General features: G+C 47.1%; 1 protein-coding gene across 9 annotated transcripts in view; it reads right to left on the bottom strand.

Moving 5' to 3' along the window:
* Positions 1 to 23,269, bottom strand: part of PRR14L (proline rich 14 like) — a 38,880-nt gene that overhangs the window by 13,307 nt on the left and 2,304 nt on the right. For 3 of the 9 annotated variants that reach the window (XM_072953531.1, XM_072953530.1, XM_072953532.1), the window contains exons 2-4: positions 17,767 to 18,291; positions 12,887 to 12,959; positions 518 to 5,654 (exon numbers count right to left, since the gene is read on the bottom strand). In XM_072953531.1, coding sequence (XP_072809632.1) covers positions 518 to 5,654; positions 12,887 to 12,959; positions 17,767 to 18,240 — 5,684 coding nt within the window. In that variant the 5' untranslated portion in view covers positions 18,241 to 18,291. Of the gene's footprint in view, positions 1 to 517; positions 5,655 to 6,125; positions 12,275 to 12,886; positions 12,960 to 13,288; positions 13,376 to 17,766; positions 18,292 to 23,269 lie in introns of those variants that run through there. The other 6 variants (XM_072953535.1, XM_072953537.1, XM_072953533.1 and 3 more) reach the window with 6 other exon arrangements.

Below are 23,269 nucleotides of genomic sequence, written 5' to 3'. Positions count from 1 at the left end.
CAACTTTTGAAGCCGCTCTGCTCCAGAAAGAAACAGGTTCATAAACTAGATTTGGTGATATCTACATAACTAGTTTATTTAAGAACTATTTCTTCTGTATCCTTTACGCATGGAACACTGAGTTAAGAGCTGGCTGTATGACACCTTGTGAACAAGTTATAGTCACAAGCCATAGTTTGTCACCACTTTAACTTGTCATGCTGTTGGTTCTTTGCAAGGTGGGGGCAAGAGGTGAAAAGAAGAGCTTCAAAAGATTTGGTGGTTGGAGAATGAAATGGACAGAAGAGAGGAAGGCACAAAATAGAGGACTCTGCAGGAAATTCAGACTCTGCAGGAAAACTGGAGGGCTCTACACTTCAGAACTACTGCTGCATTTCCTTTGCAGGGATTTGGCAATAAACAGGAAACGCAGACACAGAGACTCCAAGCCTGGCATTTTCAGGAGCGCCCTCTCCTCCCAGCCCTGGGGTGGGATGCAAACACGGGACTTCGGCAAGGAACAGGGGATGGGGTTTACCTGCTTGGGGTGCCCAGAGTTGGCTGCTGCTTGCTGGGAGAGGAATGAAGAGCGGAGACTTCCAAGGGGCAGGCAGAAGGCCCATGCTGGCTCCAAATGGACAGCACTCGGCCCACCGAGAAGGGCAGAGAACAGAAGGCCTCGTCTGTCGGGGAGGCTGGAGACCTTAACCCTTTCAAGCCCTGTGTAAACTGGGTCAAGAAGAGCCTCTGCATGGTGGGCATGTGACTGGAGAAGCTCCGTTTTTTCGTCCAAATTCGGTAACATCCTGGGGAACAAAGTGCTAGGAGTGTGTGAAGGCCAAGGACGGAGCAGCTGGCTCTGGTCTGGACTATGGCGGCAGCTCCACGGTCCTGGAGAGGAACTGGAGGCTGTGGGGGAGGCCGGGTGCCTGCCTGACCCCGGACACCAGCGTCTTCCCTGAATGTGGCCACCCCAGGGCAACCATGGGCCAGGAAGAAAGAGAAGGTCCACTTGGGCGGCAGAGATGGACACTGGGCGGCCTCTCCTAAGGCGAGCCTCGTGGGTGCACAGTGCTCGGGAAAAATCCTTGGGGACTCAGTCCCGCGCTCGGAGCCCGACTTCACGTGGAAGGAGACCGGGAAGACTTCGGAACCAAACAGCAGTGATGGCATCTTGGCGCCCAGATCCATGAAGCTCATTTTGATGGCTTCGAGCGAACAAAGTGTCAGGGGTTTACTAGTGGGCCTCTTGTCCCAACGGCTGGCTGCCAGACATGGATTCAGCTGCGCGGTGCTGCGTGAAAACCCATCCAGGAGCTGGCGGTATCTGAGCCGCTTGTGGCTTCCGGCCACCGGGAGAAGCTCCGAGGAGCACCGACGCCCCAGCTCCCAGGCCTGTGCGGCCGGGGCCAGTCTGGAGGCCAGGCTGGACAGCTTGCTGAGTAAGGCTGACTCTTTGGTAGGCTTCCGAACATTCAGGCTCCCCGAGAGGCGGCCCGGGGGTGCCGGCTGCTTTGGTGCGGGGCTTCTGAGGCTCCCGGGGCTCCAGGCCGGAGCTGTCTTGGGTTCCGGTAGCGGGGCTGCAGCCACGGCGCGCGAGCTGAGAAACCTGTGTGCTTTCGTGGGGATGGTTTCAGGGGAGCTCTTGAAAAAGGCAGAACTTCTGATTTTACTCATTTTCCTCCCCATGTTGACTTGCTCCTGACAGGAAACCTTCTTACACGTTCGGGGGGGCTGCTTCTTTAGGGGAAGCACCCCTCTCCGGTGTGAAGTGTTCCCAAAGGCACCGCCGAGGTCCCCGCGCCCGGTGGGCCTGGGGCCTGGCGCTCCCCGGGGGGCTCCCTGGAGGCTGGGGCCTGCACATGGCGTGGGGTCCTCTCTTAATGGATGGCACCAGCTTCCATTTGGGTCTCTGGGCTCCTGAAACCCCACAGCAGTGCTGCCTGTGGCCGGCTCTGCCGGGGTGACTTCTCCCACAGTGAAGGGCTCATCTCCACAGCCCCGAAGACGACTCTCCCTTCGCAGCTCATCTGACAACAGAGAAGGGGCTGTGTGTTGCGCCCATGTGGTACCTGCTTCTGGCTGCATCTGGCCCTCTTCCTCCCTGCCGTGTCGCTCTTCTGCATCACTGGGATCCCCCTGGGGGCTGAGGTGCACTTGAGAAGTCTTACTCGTGATCTCCCTGGGACCTCCTCGTTGGACACGTATCTCTTCAGATTCCTCCCCGGCAGCCACAGGGCCCCGCGGCCGGCCCTGGTCTCCGGTGTCCTTCCCGCTCGCTGCAGGCTCGGTCTCCGCTGTTAAAGGCGGGCTCCTCATGCCAACGGCCATGCTGTCTCCTGCACCAGGAGCCTTCTTACCCCCTGGGGCCCCCTCCTCCACCTCAGGCAGGACCTCCACGTCTTCACAGGGCACTTCACCATCTTTTGGCTTAAAAAGGCTTTTCAGGTCAGATGTTCCACTGTTAATATCAGTTTCTGATTTTTCTTGGGACGACAGGCACAAAGGCGTTATCTCAATGGACTTCAGGTTTTCTGGGGGAACAGAGTTCTCACCTCGGTGTCCAAAAGATACCAGCTCCTCTGAGCAAATTCCACAGAGGTCTTCCTTGTCAAACTCAGACTTTATTTCTTGTCTTGATCGCTCCATCATTCCTTGTGCTCCTCCCAGAGATGCTTCTTGAGGTTTCTGTTCATGGTGAATGTAATTTAAAGACACACTTTCCCTACCCAATCTTCTAACATTTGGCTCATGATCTGCAGCAAACTCTACCTCACGGGCCCGAGAGTCTGGACACACTTCCATTTCACAGTATTCTGATGCTCCCCGTACTTTGTCTTCACATGATTTTTTCATTTCGAGAGATTCCACCGCAGGGGAAGCAGCATCTTGGAAATCCGAATTCGGGTCCATCTCTCCCAGGAATGCAAGGCTGGGCTCCCCTCTCTGGGACAGCGTACTCCGTGGGGCTTCACGTAACATTGGCCCAAACTGACCTGCACCACCATCAAGTGTACTCGGTGCCCTTTCATCTGGAACGCTTTCTGTGGGCTTCTTCCTGCAGCCTGCGTGGACGAAGTCTACCATGCCGTCTGCGGACTCCTCACAACCAGAAACCCTTCTGAAGGTCCCTTCCTTTGGACGTCCACCAGGCCGTGAGCTGTTATTGCCTGCACTGATCAGGAGACCCTCCCGGCCCTGGCTTCCCGCTCTGCTGGGCTCTGTGCCTGTCTCTCTCTGGTCACCTCCCGGCATCTCCTTGGCTGAGTTATCTTCATTTCTGCATTTGTCTGGTCTATCCAGGTTACTCTGGCAGCTGAGGGCCTCATCGGCCTTCTGCTCAAGAGTTTCAGGAGCTTGGTTCATGCTTTTAACACCAGAGGACAGAACAGAAGGAAACTGGTCCAGCAATCTCTCAGGGCTTGGAGTATCTGTAGGCTGGTTTCGCTCCCGTACGGCACAATCAGAGATGTCACCTTTGTGACACACGGTCTCCTTGGGCACATCCTGTTCTCCTCTCTCCAGCCCTTCCCCGCTGGGTCGGCTGTGCAGCGCAGTGTGAGCGGTTTTGTGTGAAGCTTCACTACCTGATGTGCCTGCCGGCGTCTCATTTCTGGCCTCGCCTCCTGGAAGGCTGCCTTTAGTTCCTCTCCCATCAGGTTCACTCTCTGATGTACCACTCACTTTATGGGCGCTACTTTCCACGGAGCCTTCTCTCCCTTGGGGGCAGCAGTCGCTGTGCTGAAATGCATTTTTGTACTTGGTTACTGGAGGGTTTTCAGCTCCCAGGAGGGTTTTGCTGGGCTCCAAGGCAGCACGGTTGGGACACGTGCTCTCCTCCGGTGCGTTCCTTCTCACACAAGGGCGGCTCGAGAGGTCCTGCAGTTGGACACTTTGACATTCCATGGCAGAGGCCTCTTGAGGCAAGTCTGCTGCTTCTTCCTTGTTTGAGGGGAGCCTGGAATGTGCATCTTCTGCTCCTGGAGCAGCCATTTCGGCTTTTCTTTCTAGGCTCCCTGGTCTGCTGTTTAAGGTGGGACTGTTTGAAGAGGCACCACAGGTTTTGTCACCTGGTGGAGAGATGTCTTCTGTTCCTGTCTTCAGGGGAGGGGTCTGAGTACCAGCAAGGACATCTGCTCCAGCCTCTAACGGAGGGTGTTGGTTCTGTTGGGAAACCCCCTCACTCGCTGCTACAGGCACCTCTTTGTCAGTTGGCAACTTTGCGTGGTTTTGAGAATTAAGGGACACTTGATTTAAAACACATTCACTTCCTAATTTGTTTACGGCCAGTTCATTGGTGCAAGAAAGTTCATTTGTCTCCCAGGCAGTGCTCTGTTCATCTATGTGTGGACCACCATCCTGGGAGTTGTGTGTGGCTTCTTCTGACTCAGGTCTGTCCTGGAACTCTGGGGATGGTGGTAACGGAGCAAGATCTTTCTTGGGTTTGGATACGTCATTTATGGAATTTAACTGGTCCTCTGGCGTTAAACTCACGAGGGATTCTCTTTCAGTTGGAAATTCATTATGTGATGCTTCATCTAACTGGGTGTTGCCATCCAGATTTCTGTGGGTGCTGTCTAAGGAATCTTCACTGTGACTCTTCTCACTTGACACACTGGGCCCGACAGTGGCTGTCTGTTCTGGCCCTTCCGTCAGCATCACAGAGGAAGAGTGCGCACCCAGACGGCTCATATCAGGAAAAGTTACCCTATGGTCCTCACGGTTTGCCAAGCTACCTTGAATGTCTACAGTGATTTTCAAATCATTTTTTTCAAACATTAATTCCCTGGCTTCGGTTAAAGAACTGGGCACTGAAGAACTAGGGCTGTCTGTGTGGACACTGCCTCGAGGGCAGCAGTTAGCACGGGTGTTTTCTTTGGGGACGTCAGCGGTCTGGTTTTTCCCAGAACGATGACTACTAGCATCCTCTTCTGGCTGCGTGGCACTAACAGGAAAGGGTTCCCCTCTTTCACTCCTGGGGCTCGAAAGCTGTTCATTTTCTTCTCTGGAAGCCAAGTTCACACTTTGATCGTCCCCATCCAAACAGGAACTGTCTGTCTTTTCAACAGATCCCTTCAGCAAGCTGTCACCTTCAAAATCGCACTTTGCTAAGGATGCTGTTCTGGATTCTGGACCAGACAAACTTGATGTGAGATGTGAAACTTCAGAATCTTCTTCTGAAACAGAATTTTCTTCTACCACAACCACATTCCTCGTGGCTTTAGGGCTGCCACGTGGGGAACTGTGTCTCTCATTATGGTGGCCAAGAATCCGCTGCTGATTGTCATCTGCTTCACAGGTAAGGTCCAATTTACACAACTCTTCCTTCCCACCATCCACTTGGGAAATGGCACTGTTCCCTGGTAATGACGGCGACCAAGGAGGACAGGCTTTTAATGCTTCACATTCTGTTTCTTCAGGAGTTGCTTCTGTTGATCCAGGGCCCACAAAGTTCAAAGGCTCTAGGGAAGCTAGCGTGCTGGGTTCTGAAACTCTGTCACCGGTCATGACTCTGTCTACTTCCAGGTGTCTGCTGCGCCCAGGTGGGAGCCCTTCGCTCACGTGGCCGTCCTCTCGTTGTTCGTAATCATCCGTCTCAGTCCCACTGACCTTCATCCCTTGGGCTTCCTCAGCAGATTTTAGCAGAGTTTCAGTTGTAACTTGTACATTTCCTTCTGCACAAGGGAAATAAATCCAAGTCAGTATGTAATCATTAAAAAAACAAACAAACAAAAAAACCCAAACATCCGCTCTACCTTCATAAATCTAATCATGCCGCCAACGGCAGCAAGAGGCCTGACTCAAAAAGAGAAGCGCAAAGTGAGTGTTAAAATACCACTGGTTTTTGTTTTCTCTGCGAAACATGACAGAGGGACAAGAGTACCTGGAAGAAGCAGGTTATTCTGAACAAACTTCTTATGAAATGTTATGTAAATGCACTTACTGAGCTGGACAAATGAATATAACGGGGAGATATATGCCTAATTCAGAGTCTTAGGAGGCTTCCACCCTAACGCGTTAGTAAAGCAGACTCACAATAAAACAGCTTATATTATTACTAAATGATCATCTTCTTAATACCTGAATAAATAAGTAATAGGTAAAATTATCTCGTTGAAAAAGAACAGTTATACATAGAAACTTACGTAAGAGAGATTAATCTGTTAAGCTGGACATCAGTCTTGAGCCCAATTACCTGCAGTAATTGCCTCTCTACGAGATTGGTCACCAGTTGGTAATTACTGAAGGTCAGTGACAGGTACATGGGGGTTTAGTAACCTCTCCTTTCCACTTCTGAATAAATGTGAAATTTTCCATTATGGAACTTTAAAAAACAAACAAAGAAACCTTTCTAAGCAGAGTGTAAACACAACTCATAAAGGAGTTTTACTGCACAGATTTCTCTGAACTTCTACGTACAGGATGTGGTATAAAGAACTCAACTTGCTACTCCACGTACACGAAAGTTTCATCCCACTCCCTTTATAGAAAACAAACCCAAAGCTATGTAATTATGTATGGATGCACGTATGCAACAGGACACCTGTCCTGAACGCATACAGCGAAGTGCCTGTCGATCTAAAGATCTAGCTCCCACCAGAACAGAAACTCCACGGGGTCAGGGTCATGCTTGTTCTGGTCTCTCCTCTTCCCTTGTGTCTAGCATAATGCCTGACACCTGACAGCACTCGGTAAGTATCCGTGGAGTTCATAAGTGAGCACAGTTAGGTAAAGTCAGCAACTGTTAGTCATGTCTCCCTAGGGCTTCCTCAGTTGGCGCTGAGAGTAGCAGTTCTGAGAGAAAGCGCAGTGACTGAAGGCAAGCCAGCTGGGCTCTGTGATACCACTTACCTCTGAGTCTTCTTCGTTAAAGGTGGGAAGTCCACTTACCTCGGTGCCATTCTGAGGATTCAATTGGAAAACACCTGTAAACCACCACCTGGTACAGTGCCTGCCAGTTAAAGGAAAAGTGTCTTTCCTCTGCTCTGCTCTGGCTGATTCCTACTTTACTGGATCTGAGGATAGTTATAGGGATAAACTTAATAACTAGGCTAGGACACAGCACTTAAAAATATCTGGAGTCAGCAAATACTAGGTGGATAAATACATGCTGGATTCTATGAGTGTGCACAGCTATCAGTCACTGACAAAAGGTGGCCCTGAAATCCTAATGGCCCACATCACAGCAGACAATTCTATACCCTATTCATGGATTTCTAAGCACAAACACTGCACATGGTTTCACTCTGTCTCCCGCTTGATGCCGCAGCACTCATGAAGCCGCTTGTGTCTGTCCTGCGGCTGTCCCTCTGTTTCAGCACCACCTGGGTCCCATCCCTCATCACAACTGTGCAAGGACACTCTCAAACTCTTCATCCTCAAACTGCTTACTGGGTAAGACTCACCCCCAGAGCCCCCGCCCCCTCTTCCTAAGGAGGCCTGTTGTCCACTCTGCATAGTCGTGGGGATGGGGCAGCCAATCCTGGGCGGGGTGGCAGAAGGGGCGGGGGTGGCGTGTGTACCGCTTGAAAACAAAACGATACTCTGCCCACTCTTTTGACTTCGTTTGAATCATATTCCGAAATCTCCAAGAACTTTAAAGGAGCCTTTGAGATAATTTTATATTTATTAGAAAGTTTTCAAAAGGCTGGATCCTTATCTGTATCTTGGGGAGAAAAACGGTGACTGCATCACAGGACTTGTAAAGATGAGGTGAATTCACGCACATAAAGCTCTCAGAAGTGCCGCACAGAGTCCATGCCCGGTGCGAACCACTCCGCCGGACCTTCACGCCCTTGCACGGCATCTCTATCTAAACCTCGGTAATGCTGTCCCTCGACTACGTGTGTAATTTATCAGCTTCATGAGATTGGAGGTATCTGAGGACAGAAACCAGATCTTACTGATCGCTGTGTACTTAGGATCCGACAGTGACCTTGGCCCCTGGCAGATATATAATAGGTGTTAGCTGAATGAAGAACCAGATTAGTGAAGGTGTTAGAAGTATTAGACATGCTGGAGCTATGTGCCCATTTAAGAAACACAGGTGTTCCATGACCTCAGCTGAATGGATCTGTAGTTCTGTGATGACTTATGTTTGCAGAAATTGACAAACATCCTAAAACTCATATGAAAATGCAAAACACAACAGCCACAACAACCTTGAAGAAGGTGGCAGACACACTTCCTGACTTCAAAACTTACTACAGAGCCACAGCAATCACCAGAGAGATGTACAGATCAATGGAACAGGACCCACAGCCCAGAAATAAACTCTTAACATTCAAAGTCAGTCAACTGATTTTGACAAAGGAACAAGGAAAAATACCTTTCCAACAAATGGTCCTGGGAAAAGTGGATATCCAGATGCAAAAGAATAAATTTTTATTCTCCCAACTCACATCACACAAAATAATCAACTCAGAGTTGATCACAAACTTAAATGCAAGAGGTGAAACAATAAAACAGACAAAAACACAAGAGTAAATCTTCATGAACTTGAGTTAGCTAATGATTTCTTGGCTAAGAAATCAAAAGCAAAAGTGATAAAAGACTGGTAAGTTGGACTCCATCGAAACTAAGAACTTTTTATACCTGAAACTGAAATAATATTGTAAATCAGGGATACCTCCGTTTTTTTTAAATGTTAAATGTACCAATTAAAAAAAAAAACTACAATGTTTGTGCTTCATAGGACAACACCAAGAAGTGAAAAGACAAACCACTGACAGGGAGAACCTATGTGCAAATCATCTATCTGACAAGGGATTTGCACTTAGGATACATATAGAACTTAACAATAAAAAGACATACACACAAAAAACTAATTTAAAAATAGGCAGACAGAACATTTCTTGAGTGTAGTCCATACCTAGTGACTTTCTTCCAAAGAGGACAGTATGGAGCCAGAGGAGAGAAGTAGCTTTACAGGGAGAAACCTGACAAACACTACGTCATGTTTACAGTCCGTGCCCTTGATGATGGGTTGAAAATGCACTTTACCTGGGTGATTTTCCTCCCCCAAACCCTAGTCATATGAGAAAAACTAAGTATGATGTAAGTTTTGGTTTGTCCTACACCCCGTCCTTGGAAAGATGTGTGATGGGTAAGCAGTGCTGTGACGCCTTATGAAAGGACGCCCTCCCGTGGAGGTGCACATGGGCTGCCTACAACCCCACAAACCTTCATCACCTTAGCTGGTACTGACTGCCAGCCATCTAGCTTTCCAAACAACAGGTTAAGTCAACAAATAACGAGGAAGTATTCAAGCCCTCGGCTGGAACTCTTATACTGCTGATGGGAACAGAAAATGGTACAACCACTCCAGAAAACAGTTTGGTAGTTTCTCGCAAAATTAAACATACATTTCCCAAATGGCCCAGTGGGCCCACGCCTAGGTATGTGCTCAGGTGCAATGACAACTCAAATTTATACAAAAACTGGTACAGAAGTGTTCACAGCAGCTTTAGTCATAATTACCAAAACTGAGAACAATGCAAATTTCCCTCAAATGGGAAACAAATAAATCGTGGCACAACCAGACAAAAGGATACATTTCATACACACAGGACGAAACACAGAGCACCGTGGATGAACCTCAAACACACTACACTAAACGAGCAAAGTCAGGTTCAAAAACTCCCCCTGAATAATTACGTTTATTTGACACTCTAGAAAAGTCAAAATGATAGGGACAGAAAATAGATCAGTGGTTGCCAAGGGCTTGTGGCATAAGGGACCGACTGTAAAAGGAGCGGCAAGAAATTGCTGGGGTGATGGTGACGTTCTGTTTCTTGAGTTGGATGGTACAGTTGTGATTACATAACTCCATGTGTTAGCCAAAACTCACAGAACTGTACATAAAAAAGGTGAATTTTACTATACTTAAGTTAGATCTTAATTTTTTTTAAATGAAAAACTTCAGTTCCCCAAGTGTCTAGACTTCTTTGCTACCTATTAAATAGGTGTGGTACTGGCTGATTTTCAATTTTCCACTCCCCAAAATATAACTTATAGGAGGATAATGACATCAATAGATAATACAAAACAGTAAATATTCATTCCAAATTATAAAAACCAATCAATAAATGCCAAGAATCTGGATGCATATAAGGCATGAGGGCTTTATTGAGAGATTCATTCTATCTACTTACAATGCTTAACTTATTCACATAACAGAAAAAGAAGCCTTTAAAAGATTGTTTAGACTTTAGTTATCCTAAATAATTGAAACTATCTAGTTCCAAAAATTATATAAGGTAGCTTCTCTCTCCCTGACTGCTTTCACCTCTGCACCAAAATGTATTTCCTCACTGCTCTTCCAATTTCTGGTGACCCTCCTATTTCAGAGAATTCCCAAATAAGCCTTAATGGAGACTGTTACTATAGTAACTAAGTCCCACAGTAATTAGTGGGAACTAATATTTGTATTTTTCCTGGAACCCATTCCATCTTCCTTATACAACCTTCCCTATCAAATCCAGTTACAAGGAGCTCTCAAAAAGAATTTTTTTTGGTAATGTTAGTTTTATAAAATAACTGAACAAAAAATTATAGTGAAACGGGCAGGTTAAAACTCAGAACAGCAGCAAGGAAGAGGTACCAGTCAGAGGGACACTCTTTCCTCGTGAAATGGCCTCTAGACTGACACCCATCACTGCTCCCTGACGCCCGCTTCTCCCGGGTCTGCCTTCCTACAATCAAGAAATAGAGAACAGCATCTTGGTTCACATGAAGGTCCTTTTAAATAGCCAACCATGTTCTCATTTTACCTAATTGAACCACAGCAGACATAATGACTGTTTAAAAAAGAAAAAAAATCTCAAGAGCCTGGAATCCCATGCTAACTTGGGAGTGCTGTGAATGGGACCTTTATACAGAGGAGGAAAAGCAACAGAGTGGAGAGTGTAGCAGCCTGGGGTCACTTACTAAACAGCTCAGTGTGGCGATCCAAATTCACTCCTCAGCAGACTTATACGTTATTTCAGCACACTGACCTTAGAGGTGCCCCCAGTCAGAATAATCCAACCTTCATATAAATGAGACTATGTACAGCAATTTGCACAGTGCTCAACAGTGCAAACGCTTACAACAAAGGCAGCAAAGATCTGTTAGGTTTCCATCAGGAAAATTTAAACCTAATACACTCAGGACTAGGAGCTATGCTTTGGGGCAGAGTGAAAATTCTAGAAGCTAGGGCCCCTAAAGAGACAGTACAACTAGACTTCCAAGAAACGCCATCTACTTCTCAATTCTGTAGCAAATGGTAAGTTAGTGGATGCTTGACCTTGACCTTGGCAAAGCAGCTGAAATGCCGGCCCTATTAGGGAGAAGCACAGGCATCTGTCTAACTCAAATCCAGGGCAGCAGCTGCAAGTCCCGCCTGCACTCCCAGCGCTCAGTTCCTATGGGGCCCCGCCTCCTTAGAACCTTCCTTTCTGCCTGGCTATGTCTGGCCACGACCCTGGATGGCTGAGCTGGCTTCCTTGTGTGTGACACAGGGACACGCTGCAAGGTTCTCGGGGTCGGCAGGCAAGAATATATCACAGTCAGGCACTAGGTCACTGCTCTAAAATTCAGGTAGAGCCACTGCCTTTTCCAGGCTCCCCCAGATCAAACTGAGAACCTTCCACACGGCTCTTGGGGAAGAGGGCAAAAAAATCATTTTACCAATTTAAGTCATTAAACAAGAATGGTGTTGGGACAGGAAGAAGAGCGCCACAGAGCAGTTTATCTGAAGGCAGTTTTCAGAATAGCTCATCTTATCTGGGTCCAGTGGGGACCAGCTTTCTAGGTAGAGAGTAACTGGGAAAGTCCGAGAAGGCAGGTTTCCTTGTAGAAAATAACCCTGCAGGTTCTCCTCTTTAAAAGGCCCGTTCAGCGGTTAAATCAAAGCATAGTTCAATACATACACAGTGAATCTGGTGATAAGAGGTGGGTGAAAATACACCAACATACCTGAGACTCCACACACCAAGGCAGGAGCAGAAAAGATCTCAGCGGGGACGGTGACGGCACCACACTGCGTCCCTAGCGAGGCCCTAAGCCCTGGGTGAGACATGCACAAAGCGACACTCTGCATCTTCAGAGCTTTACTCTTTACGGGATGTCCACGCCTGTGAGCCAGAGAATCCCCGGCAGGAGGGAACAGCGTGACAAACTGGGACAAGCCTGCGTCTCACAGGGGCGATCTGTGCTTCCTTTTCTGTCCAGGCTGCCAAAAGCAGAGCGTCAAATCTGATGCTGTCTCACGGCAACAAAGTGTCCACGTAGTTCAACATATTTGCTGTATCTTTTTTTTTTTGCAGTTCTGATGACTCTGCTGTTAACCTTAGCTGTATAATAGACACACACAGTCCTCTCTAAAGTTACCTAGGATTATTTCTGGCCTCGGGCCGGGGAGAAAAATCTTGGCTCAGCACTCTCTCTCAGGCCTCCTTCTTAATCAATCAATCAAACAAATTGAAGGCAATATCTCAGATGCCTATACCCAACCACTGTTTTGAGGAGCAAAACGAGGTAACAGAAATGAAACTGCTTTGAAAACTGTCTAGGTGATCCGGAATGAACGCCTCCCTCGCCCTTGCACAGAGAACAGAGCCCATCCTGGGCAGGTTCCTCCCTGTCCACATTAACCCTCCCAGACAGGTAGTGGAGCGTCATCAAATCAAGTAAAAGACTTCACACCAGCAGTTAAGGTTCAACACACGGTCAACAGGGGCTCATCAGAGAAAAAGCAGGAAGCAAACTCTTATCACAATCAGTAATTCTGGGGGCCTGAGTATGTCCATGGGCAGTAATACTGAGACCACCTTCTGAGGCAGGAACTGAGAGCCTCATGTTCCCAGTGCGAACTAAACAGTGTGTGGTAAGTGGACAAAGGAAAAGATCTGAGAGAAATAAATACCTTTGCTCCTCAGACAATCTTCAGCGAGGTCCGTGCATAAAAGTTCTTTGCTCGCCTGCATCAGAAGATCCTCCTGTGGTAAGAAAACCCAGCGGTCAGGGAGGGTCCAGAGATAATGCGCTCACCAACGCCATTATCCTTAGACAGACTTCTTTCTGGCTCCCAGTAACTTGCTAGTGGTCACAGAGACTGGGAGCTGAGGGCAACAGCCAATTCAAATTAATTCAATCAGTAAAACTCCCACTCCTCTAGAATCTGCGCTTGAAAAGCCAAGTTTCCCAAGGTCTGTACAGTAACAGAGGTTTAGGGTGTTGGTGCAGATCCAAACAAGAAACACACTGATGCAATGTGATCTTCATTAAATGAAAACCTGAATGGAAACTCTCAGCAAGCTGGATGTACCTCAGTCCCTAAACGTTCTCGGTGTCAGGTACTTCTTTTCTTCTCAAACTTCCTGGAAGGGCTGTTTTTTCTTTTCATCCCTGCTCACTGGAAGAGGGGGTGGAGGGGACACCATCAGTGACACCTGGTTTCCTCCTAGAGGGAATCAGGAAAACGGGAAGGAGCAGGAGCAGGTACCTGGCGGGCTTGGAGCCCCGTGAGGACAGGGTCCTATCAGGCTGACCAGCCGGGAGACTCTGAGAGACCAGCAACGGCTGCTCACACCAAACTTTCCTCTTGGCCAAGGATTTAAAAAAAATTTGTTTCCACATTGATTTAATTGGTAAATACAAGATTCTGGTGTAGCACTCACCTACATCTATAGATAGTAAAATCATTGCTACAACTTTCCATAAGTTTTATAGCACTCAAAACAACAATAAACAAGCAAAACCACTTCATCTCTGATCAAAGTTCTGTCTTGGAAACAGAAGATCCAGGCGATGGTGAGGATGGCGGACACAAAGCATCATCACTGGGACGGAGCAGAGAGGCCGGGCTCGGGCTGTTCCTTCATTTTCTACTGAACCTTCAGTGTGGAACGCTCTTGCAGAGCATCGACAATGTGCTCCCACACAGCTTACGTGCGACACTACTGTGCTTGGGAAAAAAAAGTGTGTGAATTCTAGCACGACGCCAGACCAAACGTATTTGTAAGTGGGGAGAAGAGAAAGCTCTGACTTACCATAGAAGGAATAATGGAATTAGAAAATCACCATTTGGCAACCATCGCAGTGATAATTATCTCAACAAGGATCATCACTGGATGTGAAAACTAGTGGCTAAAAGTTTGAATGAGAAACAAACATTTACGTAGTCTCAAAATATCTCCCCACAAGATGCTTACTATTACGAAGGGGAAAAACAGTAAATTCACAGTGGAGAAGTCTGGCAGAGCCCACCTGAACCAGGGGATGGAAGCTCCCCGGCTCAGGAAGGGGGCGCCTCCTGAGAAGATGCAGAGGGAACCAGCATCGCTTATGTGGGACCCTAACCCCCCAAATGCATAACCAGGATCTACTCAAGAGGAAACATCAGACAAACCAAAACTGAGGAAAATTTTACAAAACAAATGGCCTGTACTCTTCAAAAGTGTCAAGGTCATGGGCTGAGGAAACGTTACAGACTCAAGGAGACTAAAGAAATGGAACAACTGAATGCTACAAGTGATCCTGGATTTTTCTTTCCTTTGCTACAAAGACATCGGTGGGATGACTGGCCACATGTGAACATGGTCTGCAGGTCAGATCAAAATACTGACCAAAGATAAAAGATGTGCATTAATTTCTTAATTTTGATTAATGTACTGTGGTCACATAACAGGACATCCTTGTTTGCTAGGAAATATGCAGTCAAGAATTTGGGCACCATGTCTGCAACTATACTCTCAAATTATTCAGAAGGGAAAACAAGCCAACGTGGTAAAATGTTAATCTCAGCTGTGAGACTGACCACACGCAGAGTCTTGTGAGTTCTAGTGAACTGCCAAACCCAGAAGCAGTCTCAGGGTCCCCTGACACACCTGGAAATCACCCCCTACCTGTGCATGGAGATCTTCATTCTTCATTTCAGCTGCACAGCGCTCCAAACATGGATATTTATATACCATATTTTATTCCACCTCTCTCCTATATGTGGACGTTAGGGTTGCTTCCAACATTTTGCAATGATAATGCTTCAAAGAATAACCTCGTGTATGTGTACTTTTCTCCTCTTGGAGATGCATCTTATGGATGGCTGCCTAGAAACGAGAGTGCTGGGCCAACAGGTCAGGGCACAGCAGTCTTGTGAAGTGTAGCCCAATTTCTCCTCTGTAAGACTGATGTAACACCAGCAACATGCGAGAACGCCTTTCTCCTCACAGTCTTGCCAACCCAGTGTGCTGTCATAATTTTCCATTCTCAGCAACCCGATAGGTTTCATAAAAGTCGTATCATAGGTTGTTTAAATTTGCATCTCTAATTACGAGTGAGCTTGACCATCACGTGTTTAAGTGCACACATGCACACACACACACACACACACACTGACTTATCTATTCAAGCCTTTCCTCCGTTTTCTATTGGTTTTTTTCATTCTGCAATTTAAGAGTTCTTCATATATTAGATAGAAGCCCACTATGATAAATGTTGCAAATATACTCTCCCAACTCATCAGTTGTCTTCTGACTGCGTTTGTCGTGATTTGACAATCTAGCAGGAGTCCTTATCTTGAAGTCCAAGATGTCTGGGGTCCGCAAACCTTAGGGGATGGTCTGACTGACTTTCTGAAGGGTCTGCAGCATCCGCCCAGATGTCCAGAGGGTCCTGTGACCTGACAAAGCCATGAGCTACCACTTCCCCGTGTCCCCTACTGCGCTGGGCCCAACAGGACCACTTCTGCTAGACAGCCCTCAGGAGCCCTTCACTGAAGGCTTCTCTCATTTCTCTTGATTCTTTTCTTTCACAGGAAGACACAGTCAGCAACTCAGCCTCCAGCGGTGTATTTCAGGTTGTGTCGTCAGTGTGAGTTCTGATATGAACACATTTCTGGCCTCTTATACTCCTCCCAGATGACGCCAGACTCAACGCGGAAAGGAGGGGCCAGGCTCTTCTTTGGCAGGAACCCCAACACTGACACATTCCTTGCTTCCCCTATGCTCCTAACCATACCCCCTGTATCTTGAGCTCATGTAAGTGTCAGGGGGTTGGGGAGGGACTGTCAGGATGAGGCCCAGCTATGGGTTAACTAGCGAACGCGAGCACAACCACCACCTTAGCCCAGGTAACACATTCTGTTCACGTATTTTAAGGGCAAAGCTGCTTTTCTTGGCAGTCAATTCTAAGTGACCAGTTAAAAGCTGTAGGTCTTTTCTTTCCCCCATAAATCCTCATGCTTTTTTCCTGACTTGTGTAGTTCCCTTTATGGAACCAAGCACAAAATCTTGCATTTATGGCTATTAAATTTCATTTTACTTTATACAATTCAAAATAGTATTTACTTCTGGTGGAGTCAGAAGGGAGAAAGGGAATGGTTTAAAAAAAGGAACAGGAAGACAGAAGTCTCTAGTTCTCAGGCTCGATGGTATGCACACACGTGTGTACACACATGCATAGATCCAAGTATGTTGTGTTTGTTAATATACTTCATAATTTATAGATGCATACTTTCATCTTATATCATCGAGCACATTAAGAAACTTGTTAAACTCAGCCCATCACATCAAGAAGTAAAGAACCTTTAGATCTGTTACCACATTCATTTAACTATATTTTTAAGGACAGGCCATCGCAGCATAAATTCTGGTATCATGTGCAACTGCTACTTAATGCTTTGTCCATTCCTGATTGTGGTTAACACATGCAGCCTACTAACAACTATCAACTGCCCTGTAGCCAGCGTAAAGAAACGACGGATTTATCAGGTGGGGAAGGGTGCCTACCCAGGAAGCCCAGAGAATATGAATTTATTAGCGGGTCCAGAGCAGGTCAACTGTAGCCTGTGCTTACAAATAACCCTTTAAGGGATACCACCACACTCATCTGTGTAAGCGGTATCTGTGCCCGATTGCAAGCTACAATGGCAGAGTGGAGGCCACATGGCCCAGAGAGCCCAAAATATTTACCGTCTGGCCCTTTACATAAAAAGTGCACTAACTCCTGGTCTAAGGTACCAACTGGGGAGAGAGTAAGTTCTCCAGGCCACTCAGCAGGTACCATTCCTTGAGGGACTGGGGTCCACCAGGCCACCACAGCTCACTAACCACTAGTCTCACCCAACAAATCTCTCTGACTCTAATTTCAAGCACACAGAGACCTGACTTTCCATGCCCCTCCAAGCGGTGATTCCACTTCTCACTAGCAACTGAAGAACCGCTTTCTGATTTATGCTTCTGTCTCTCCTGAAGTGGGTTAGCTTGGATCAGTTCTTTGGCGACCATCACCTCTGATGTGCAAAAAAAAATTTAAGTCAAGTTTCTGGACCTGTATAGTTTAGGGCTTGCCCCTGAAATATGGAGACCCCCTGAGGGTAGCCATCCTATGAAGCCCTACCCGGGTCAACAGTCTCCCTCAGAGACATCTATGTGACACCTCACTCCATCCTCACCACGGTGCTACCAAAACTCAAGGAACAAGTCCACATCACCCCTTAACGTCAGATGCAGAAATCCCACACAACTACCACAAAGTGATTCAACATTCCATACACGCTGCAGCTGCTTCAGAGGGCTGACACATTTTCTAGATAAGCACTTCCCCTCTTCAAGTGTCTGACGGGACACAAATGTTCTTAGAGATCATCAAAAGAAAGTTAACATGAAAATCATCATTTTGGAAATGTTTCAAGAATAAATCACCGAGCCACCTGTCAGAATATGTACTTTATCCTGGGAAGTGTTACTCCCGCTGGAAAGCTGCCATTCACACACAACTCATCTGCATCGAGATGTCATTTCTTACCTGGCAAGGGCTGAGCCTTCCTTCAGCGGCTGCAGAATGTTGACGCAGGGCTTCCTCTGCTCCCTCACAGGGCTTGCTCACAATCTCCGCCTGGTCCCCTCCATCTCCGAAGACCTTTAGCTCCACGCTCTTGGCTTTCTCTTCCCTATCCAAGATCCCAGGAGCCACAGAACCTTCTGCTGGGGAGTCCACCAGCCCACACCGCCCAGGCTCACCCCCATGGTCCAAGGTCTCAGGGGTTTCTTCGCAACAACTTCCCGCGGGAGTCCTCTGCAGCTCCAAGGGCACTGCCCTACTCTGACTTAAACAAGCGCTCGGGGCTCCGGGTTTTACATCTGGAATCACGCTCGGCTCAGGGTCAGCACGGAGCTCTTTGGAGACACTCACTGGGAGTTCCGAGTATAACTCCTGCACCGCGGCAGACATGGAGGGACCAAGCGGAGCTGGCTGAGTCTCCACTCCGGATGACAGCATCGGGGCAGATGCAGATTATGGAGTCAAGTCTTTTACATCAAACGGCTCACCCTGACACAAATCAAAGGAAGGGATAAAAGTTCAAAATCTTGCAGGGTAGAAGAACGCCGTCTCAGCTCAAACTGGCTAAAACAAGGGCAAAAATGTCTGCCTCGCATGCCGGCATTATCTGGCACCAAAAAATCCTCCGTAATATGCCGTGACTTTGAGGAAAAAGAAATATCTTAAACCTTTAATAGACATCTGTCTAACCTCAATTCAAACACTACCTTCTGAACAGTTCTCAATTTAAACCTGACTTAAGTGAGACCTCATCAAAGGCAGACAAGAATTAGACACGTCTAAGCATTCAGGAAAGACGATATAAATTAGAAGACAAAGATGATTTTCATTTTGTTTCCAGGTCATGAACCCTGCCTGTTTCCTTCACCACTGTAACCCCACTACCTGGAATAGGGACTTGACACAGAAGCACTCGGGACATATTTGCTGAATCAATATGTACTGAAGAATTCTAAAGAATTTGATTCACTGACTTTTCTTCATTAAAAATTCTCTTTGAAAGAAGATACAGAGAAAGCAGAATTCCACTCCTTTACTGCTTACCAACCACCTGCACAGTGTCCACGCGGGCTGGCACCAGGCACTGCCAAACCAGCTCTGGGTTCTACTCAGCACCTTGAGGTTTTCCAGGTGCCTTCAGACACCACTCATTTGATTATCATAGGTTCTTGGACAACCCCGTTAGCTAAGCAGGGCAGCTGTCATCTTCCTGTTATAGGTTCTAACCTGAAGAGGTCAAAGGGGATCTGCCTGAAACATCACATGATTCACTGAGAGGAGGGGGGACACCTGGGGCTTCCGCTGAGCTGCTCATGTTCCACTTCTTCACTGGGTAACGTAAACAGGGGTTATTTACTAAAATATGTATATATAAGTAGTTCATAATACTGTATTATTTAAGTAGTCAGAACAAACACACTCATACAGGGAGGGAATGGAACATGCAGAACTGGGTTTCCTGGCCGGTCACTTTTCCATCTTAATTTACCAAATGTGTGCAGTTTCCACCACAAAATCCACTTGACCTGACCAGGGTGGAAATGGTTAAAACCAAGTGAGATACTAGGCTGCACGCTTTCATTCTGACGTCTTCCCTGACCCTAGACAGGTGGGAGAAGATGAGAAATAACTGGCTTCTCAGAGTTCAAAATGAGGGCTCGTTGGAGGTACATCCCTTTGGCTAAAATGCATGTAGGAGAGGGAGGGTGTTTCAGACAACAGCTGATTCCTACTCCCCCCACTTCCTAACGTCCATCTTTCCCCCAAATAAACACATTACACACAAGGAAAATCCAGCACTGTGACTGCTGAGCTGTCACCTCCTTCCCCCAGAACACGAGCAGATTTCTGAGCAGGAGGGGCTCTCCCACACACCGAGCAGCTCCTTGCAACTCGGCGTCCTGGGTCCCTGTCCCTGATTATCGGGGTGGGGGGCACCCACAGGCGTCGCTTACACAAAGGCACATGCTCTGCCTCCAGGTCAGGAAGCACCCGCTCCACAAATACTCCTGGACTGACAACTGGTCCCCCTTGCCAGAAGGTCCCAGCGCTGACCTATGCTCTCTGGGCTGGGGCAGGGGGCTGGGAAGGGCAGATGACAGGTCCTCCTGTTCTGGACCCTTCTGCTTTTCTTCTGGTTTCCAACTCGTGGTGGATGGTTTATCCACGGTCCTATGCTTTCATCCACTGAGCGTCCTCAGTGTTTTCAAGGAGCCCTACTCAAAGATAAAAGGATATAACGCGCCACTACTAACTTAAACACTAGAAATTACAGGAAAGCAGACTGCTGGTCCCTGGGGTTAAAGTAACACAGGAGGGCTGATGAGGAAACCTGGACCCACGACAGAAGCCAGGGGAGAGAAGCTGGTGTGTATGGGAGGGTGGTGAGGATTCAAGCAGGGCAGAGAAAGGCCCAGCCCTCCCCTTTCTCCTCCAGCTCGTGGCACTTCCAGGGCTACTTCAGGTTTTAGGCCACTTTGTGTGTGTCTGCAGGGGGGTTAAGGGATAAACTGGAGTTGCTATTTGATGCCTCCTAAAGTGCTCAATTTGAATTTGGTTCAGTTTCTCTTTCCCATCGACAGACACAATCCAGCTCTGGCTGTCACACCACAAAGAGACAGAGAGTAAAGCAGGAAGGACCCCACAGAGAAGCAGGCTTGTGGATGGAGCGGGGCCCAGGGGGCTCCCCGCCCCCCAGGGTGCATGGTTCTCAAGCTTGGTCCTTGCACGCCTTCCTTCCCAGGCTTCACTCTTTTGACGCCCTCTCCTGTTCACGCAGCTTCTCTGCTAAGAGGATGGAAGACTCAAAACAGCCCCTGTAAGCACAGTGACCACGTGACCCAGCGATTCCACTGAGGAAAACGTGCAAAAACTACATGGCTGTTCTCTGCAGCGCGACTCACAGGAGCCAGGAAGTGCAAACAACTCAAATGTCCATTGACTGATGAACGGATCAACAAAATGTGGTCCTGCCACACAACGGAGTATTACTTAACTATGAAAGGAAATGATTCACTACACAACATGGATGAACCATGAAAATGCTACATTGTAAGAGTCCATTTATACAAAATGTCCAGAGGAGCCGAATCTGGAGTCAGAAGGTGGATCAGTGGTCGCTTAGCGCTGGGAGAGCTGGAGAAACAGGGAGTGGCTGCTGGTGGAACAGAAGTTCCTTTAGGGGCAATAAAAATGTTCTAAAATAGATGGTGGTGATGGTTGCACAACTGGGTGATTGTGCCAAACACCACTGGGTTGTACAATTTAAGTTGGCGAATTGTATGGTATATGAATCACATCTTAATAAAGCTATTTAAAAAAAAAAAGAAACCTGTCCCTTGTTCCAACCTCTTCTCAAGTTGTGACCTATGTTTCACTCACAAGGATGGCACCCCCTCCTCCAAGTTAATGTGTCTAAAATAGAACCCATTCAACCCAGTGAAATAACTGAGTATTGCTGCGTGCAAACGGCCATGGAAACACAGATGAGTAAGACGCCCTCAGCATAACTGTCCATGCTTATTTTTGACCCCGTTGCCTCCATGAGTAATGGCAGCCCCCCTGGCCCAGAGCTCAGACTTGAAGCCCCAAATGTAAGGATATCTGACCTTCCACAGGCCACTCACTCAGCACTGGTACCCACGGACCCATCTCCAGCCATGTCTCCAACCAACCTCACTCCTCCATTCCCACGGCCCTAACTCAAGATTTTATTCTGAACACAGAATCGTGCATAAAAACACACTTACTGAACAGATCTTTATCACAAAGAGGCAGTAGTGATAATCATATGAAATGGCTCAGAACAGCCCTCAGGGAGAACAGTGCCGTCACCTCTCCTGTGCCTCCATCTACGCAGTAAACTGGTATCGACCAAAACGGAACTGCGGGGCTTTGGTCACCAATAGATAACTTGCAACTGACAGAAGTCAAATGTCACAGAGCTCCCATCTCTTGATACGTTCGTTTGGTGGAAACAGAACTCTAAGACTTTCCTCCCTGTAAAACAACTAGGCACACTGGCTGTGAAAGCAGGACACCCCCTCCTTCTTCTCCCGGCCTGAGTCTGGGTCTCTGGGTGCACAGGCTTCTCGGCAGTATGTGCAGTTGAGTCACCAAGAACAGCCAGCCAGGTTAGGAACCCGCAGAGATGAAGCACCACTTAGGTACAAGCCTAGAGGAGCAGAGTACAACCGTTCTCAGGGCAGTAGTTCACATCACTAAGCTCTCCTCTCAGTTTTCACCGTCTATTGGGATGCTGCTAATGCCATATACCTCTACGCAGAAAACTGCCTGGGATGTCTTATCAAACTAAATAAACATTGGGACTCTTTTTTTTTTGTAAAATATATATATATGGAGAGAGAGGGGGAGAGAGTGAGAGAGAGGGAGAGCGCGCAAAAATGTTTTAAAGAAGATAAGGCAAATATTAACAGTGTTACCCTGGGTCACGGGATCATGAATGACTTATCTGCATGTTGTACTCTTTTCTTCTATTACTGAGTATGTATTACATGCATTAAAGTTTTTTTTTAACTTCATATCTCAAGACTCAAATATGAAGCAATAAGGAATTGGTAAGTGTTAAGTATGACCCCTTTATTTTATCAGTATCTTTCCAAATGTCAGCTCTTTTCCTCAACCATAAGTTTTTACACTGAAGTGTTAAGTAAACTTGAATTAAGAGGAAAGAGTGAGTAACACAAGTTTCTAAAATGCAGACAGGAATTTACAGTTTAATCCTTACTAATAACATAACTAACCTATTGGGTGAGGACACCAGATAGTTACCTAGTTTGAGGTATAAGCAAAAAATAACCATAGATTCACAAACAACTCTTTCCAGCTGCTAGTGGCTGGTCATCTTTACCATTAACAAAAATAAGAATTAGATTGTTTAGTGGATGGATCTATTCCTGGGGAGGGGAGACTAACATTTAAATGGAGTATGTAGCACAATTATTTCAATAAAAGAATAAATTCTTTTGAATTGAGAAGAATCAACTCCCAAACTCTCTGCTTCAAATGCAGGATCAGTGCTGGGAAGAAGTCCAGTTACCGGTCTCCAAACTGGGAGTCCAGGGTCCCTATCCTGCCTCTCATTTACTAGCTGCGTGGCCTTGAGTGTGTCACTGAACTATTCTTGGGTTTGTTTTTCACATGTAAAATGGACAAGTTAAACAAAATAATCTCAAAGCATCCTGCCACCCCCCAAAATGCCAAGACTCTAAATAACTTTTCCATTTCACTTTGTTTTAGCAAAGCACACCTACAGACGCCAACAATAGTGGTACAGAGCTCAGGCTAATCCCCACTGCAAGTACTGAAGGGCAAACAAGGCAATTTAAGAATGCTTTACATATGAAAAAGATAGAAAGCTGGTCTTTAGTGTGCCTTCAGGCATTTTGGAAGTTGTTAATTTCTATCCCACCAAATAACAAAGGCCAGGGGGAGGGTGGGGAAACCA

This window comes from Vicugna pacos, chromosome 32 (assembly GCF_048564905.1).
Source record: "Vicugna pacos chromosome 32, VicPac4, whole genome shotgun sequence".
Taxonomy (NCBI): domain Eukaryota; kingdom Metazoa; phylum Chordata; class Mammalia; order Artiodactyla; family Camelidae; genus Vicugna; species Vicugna pacos.
This window is presented reverse-complemented; position numbering and strand designations above follow the sequence as displayed.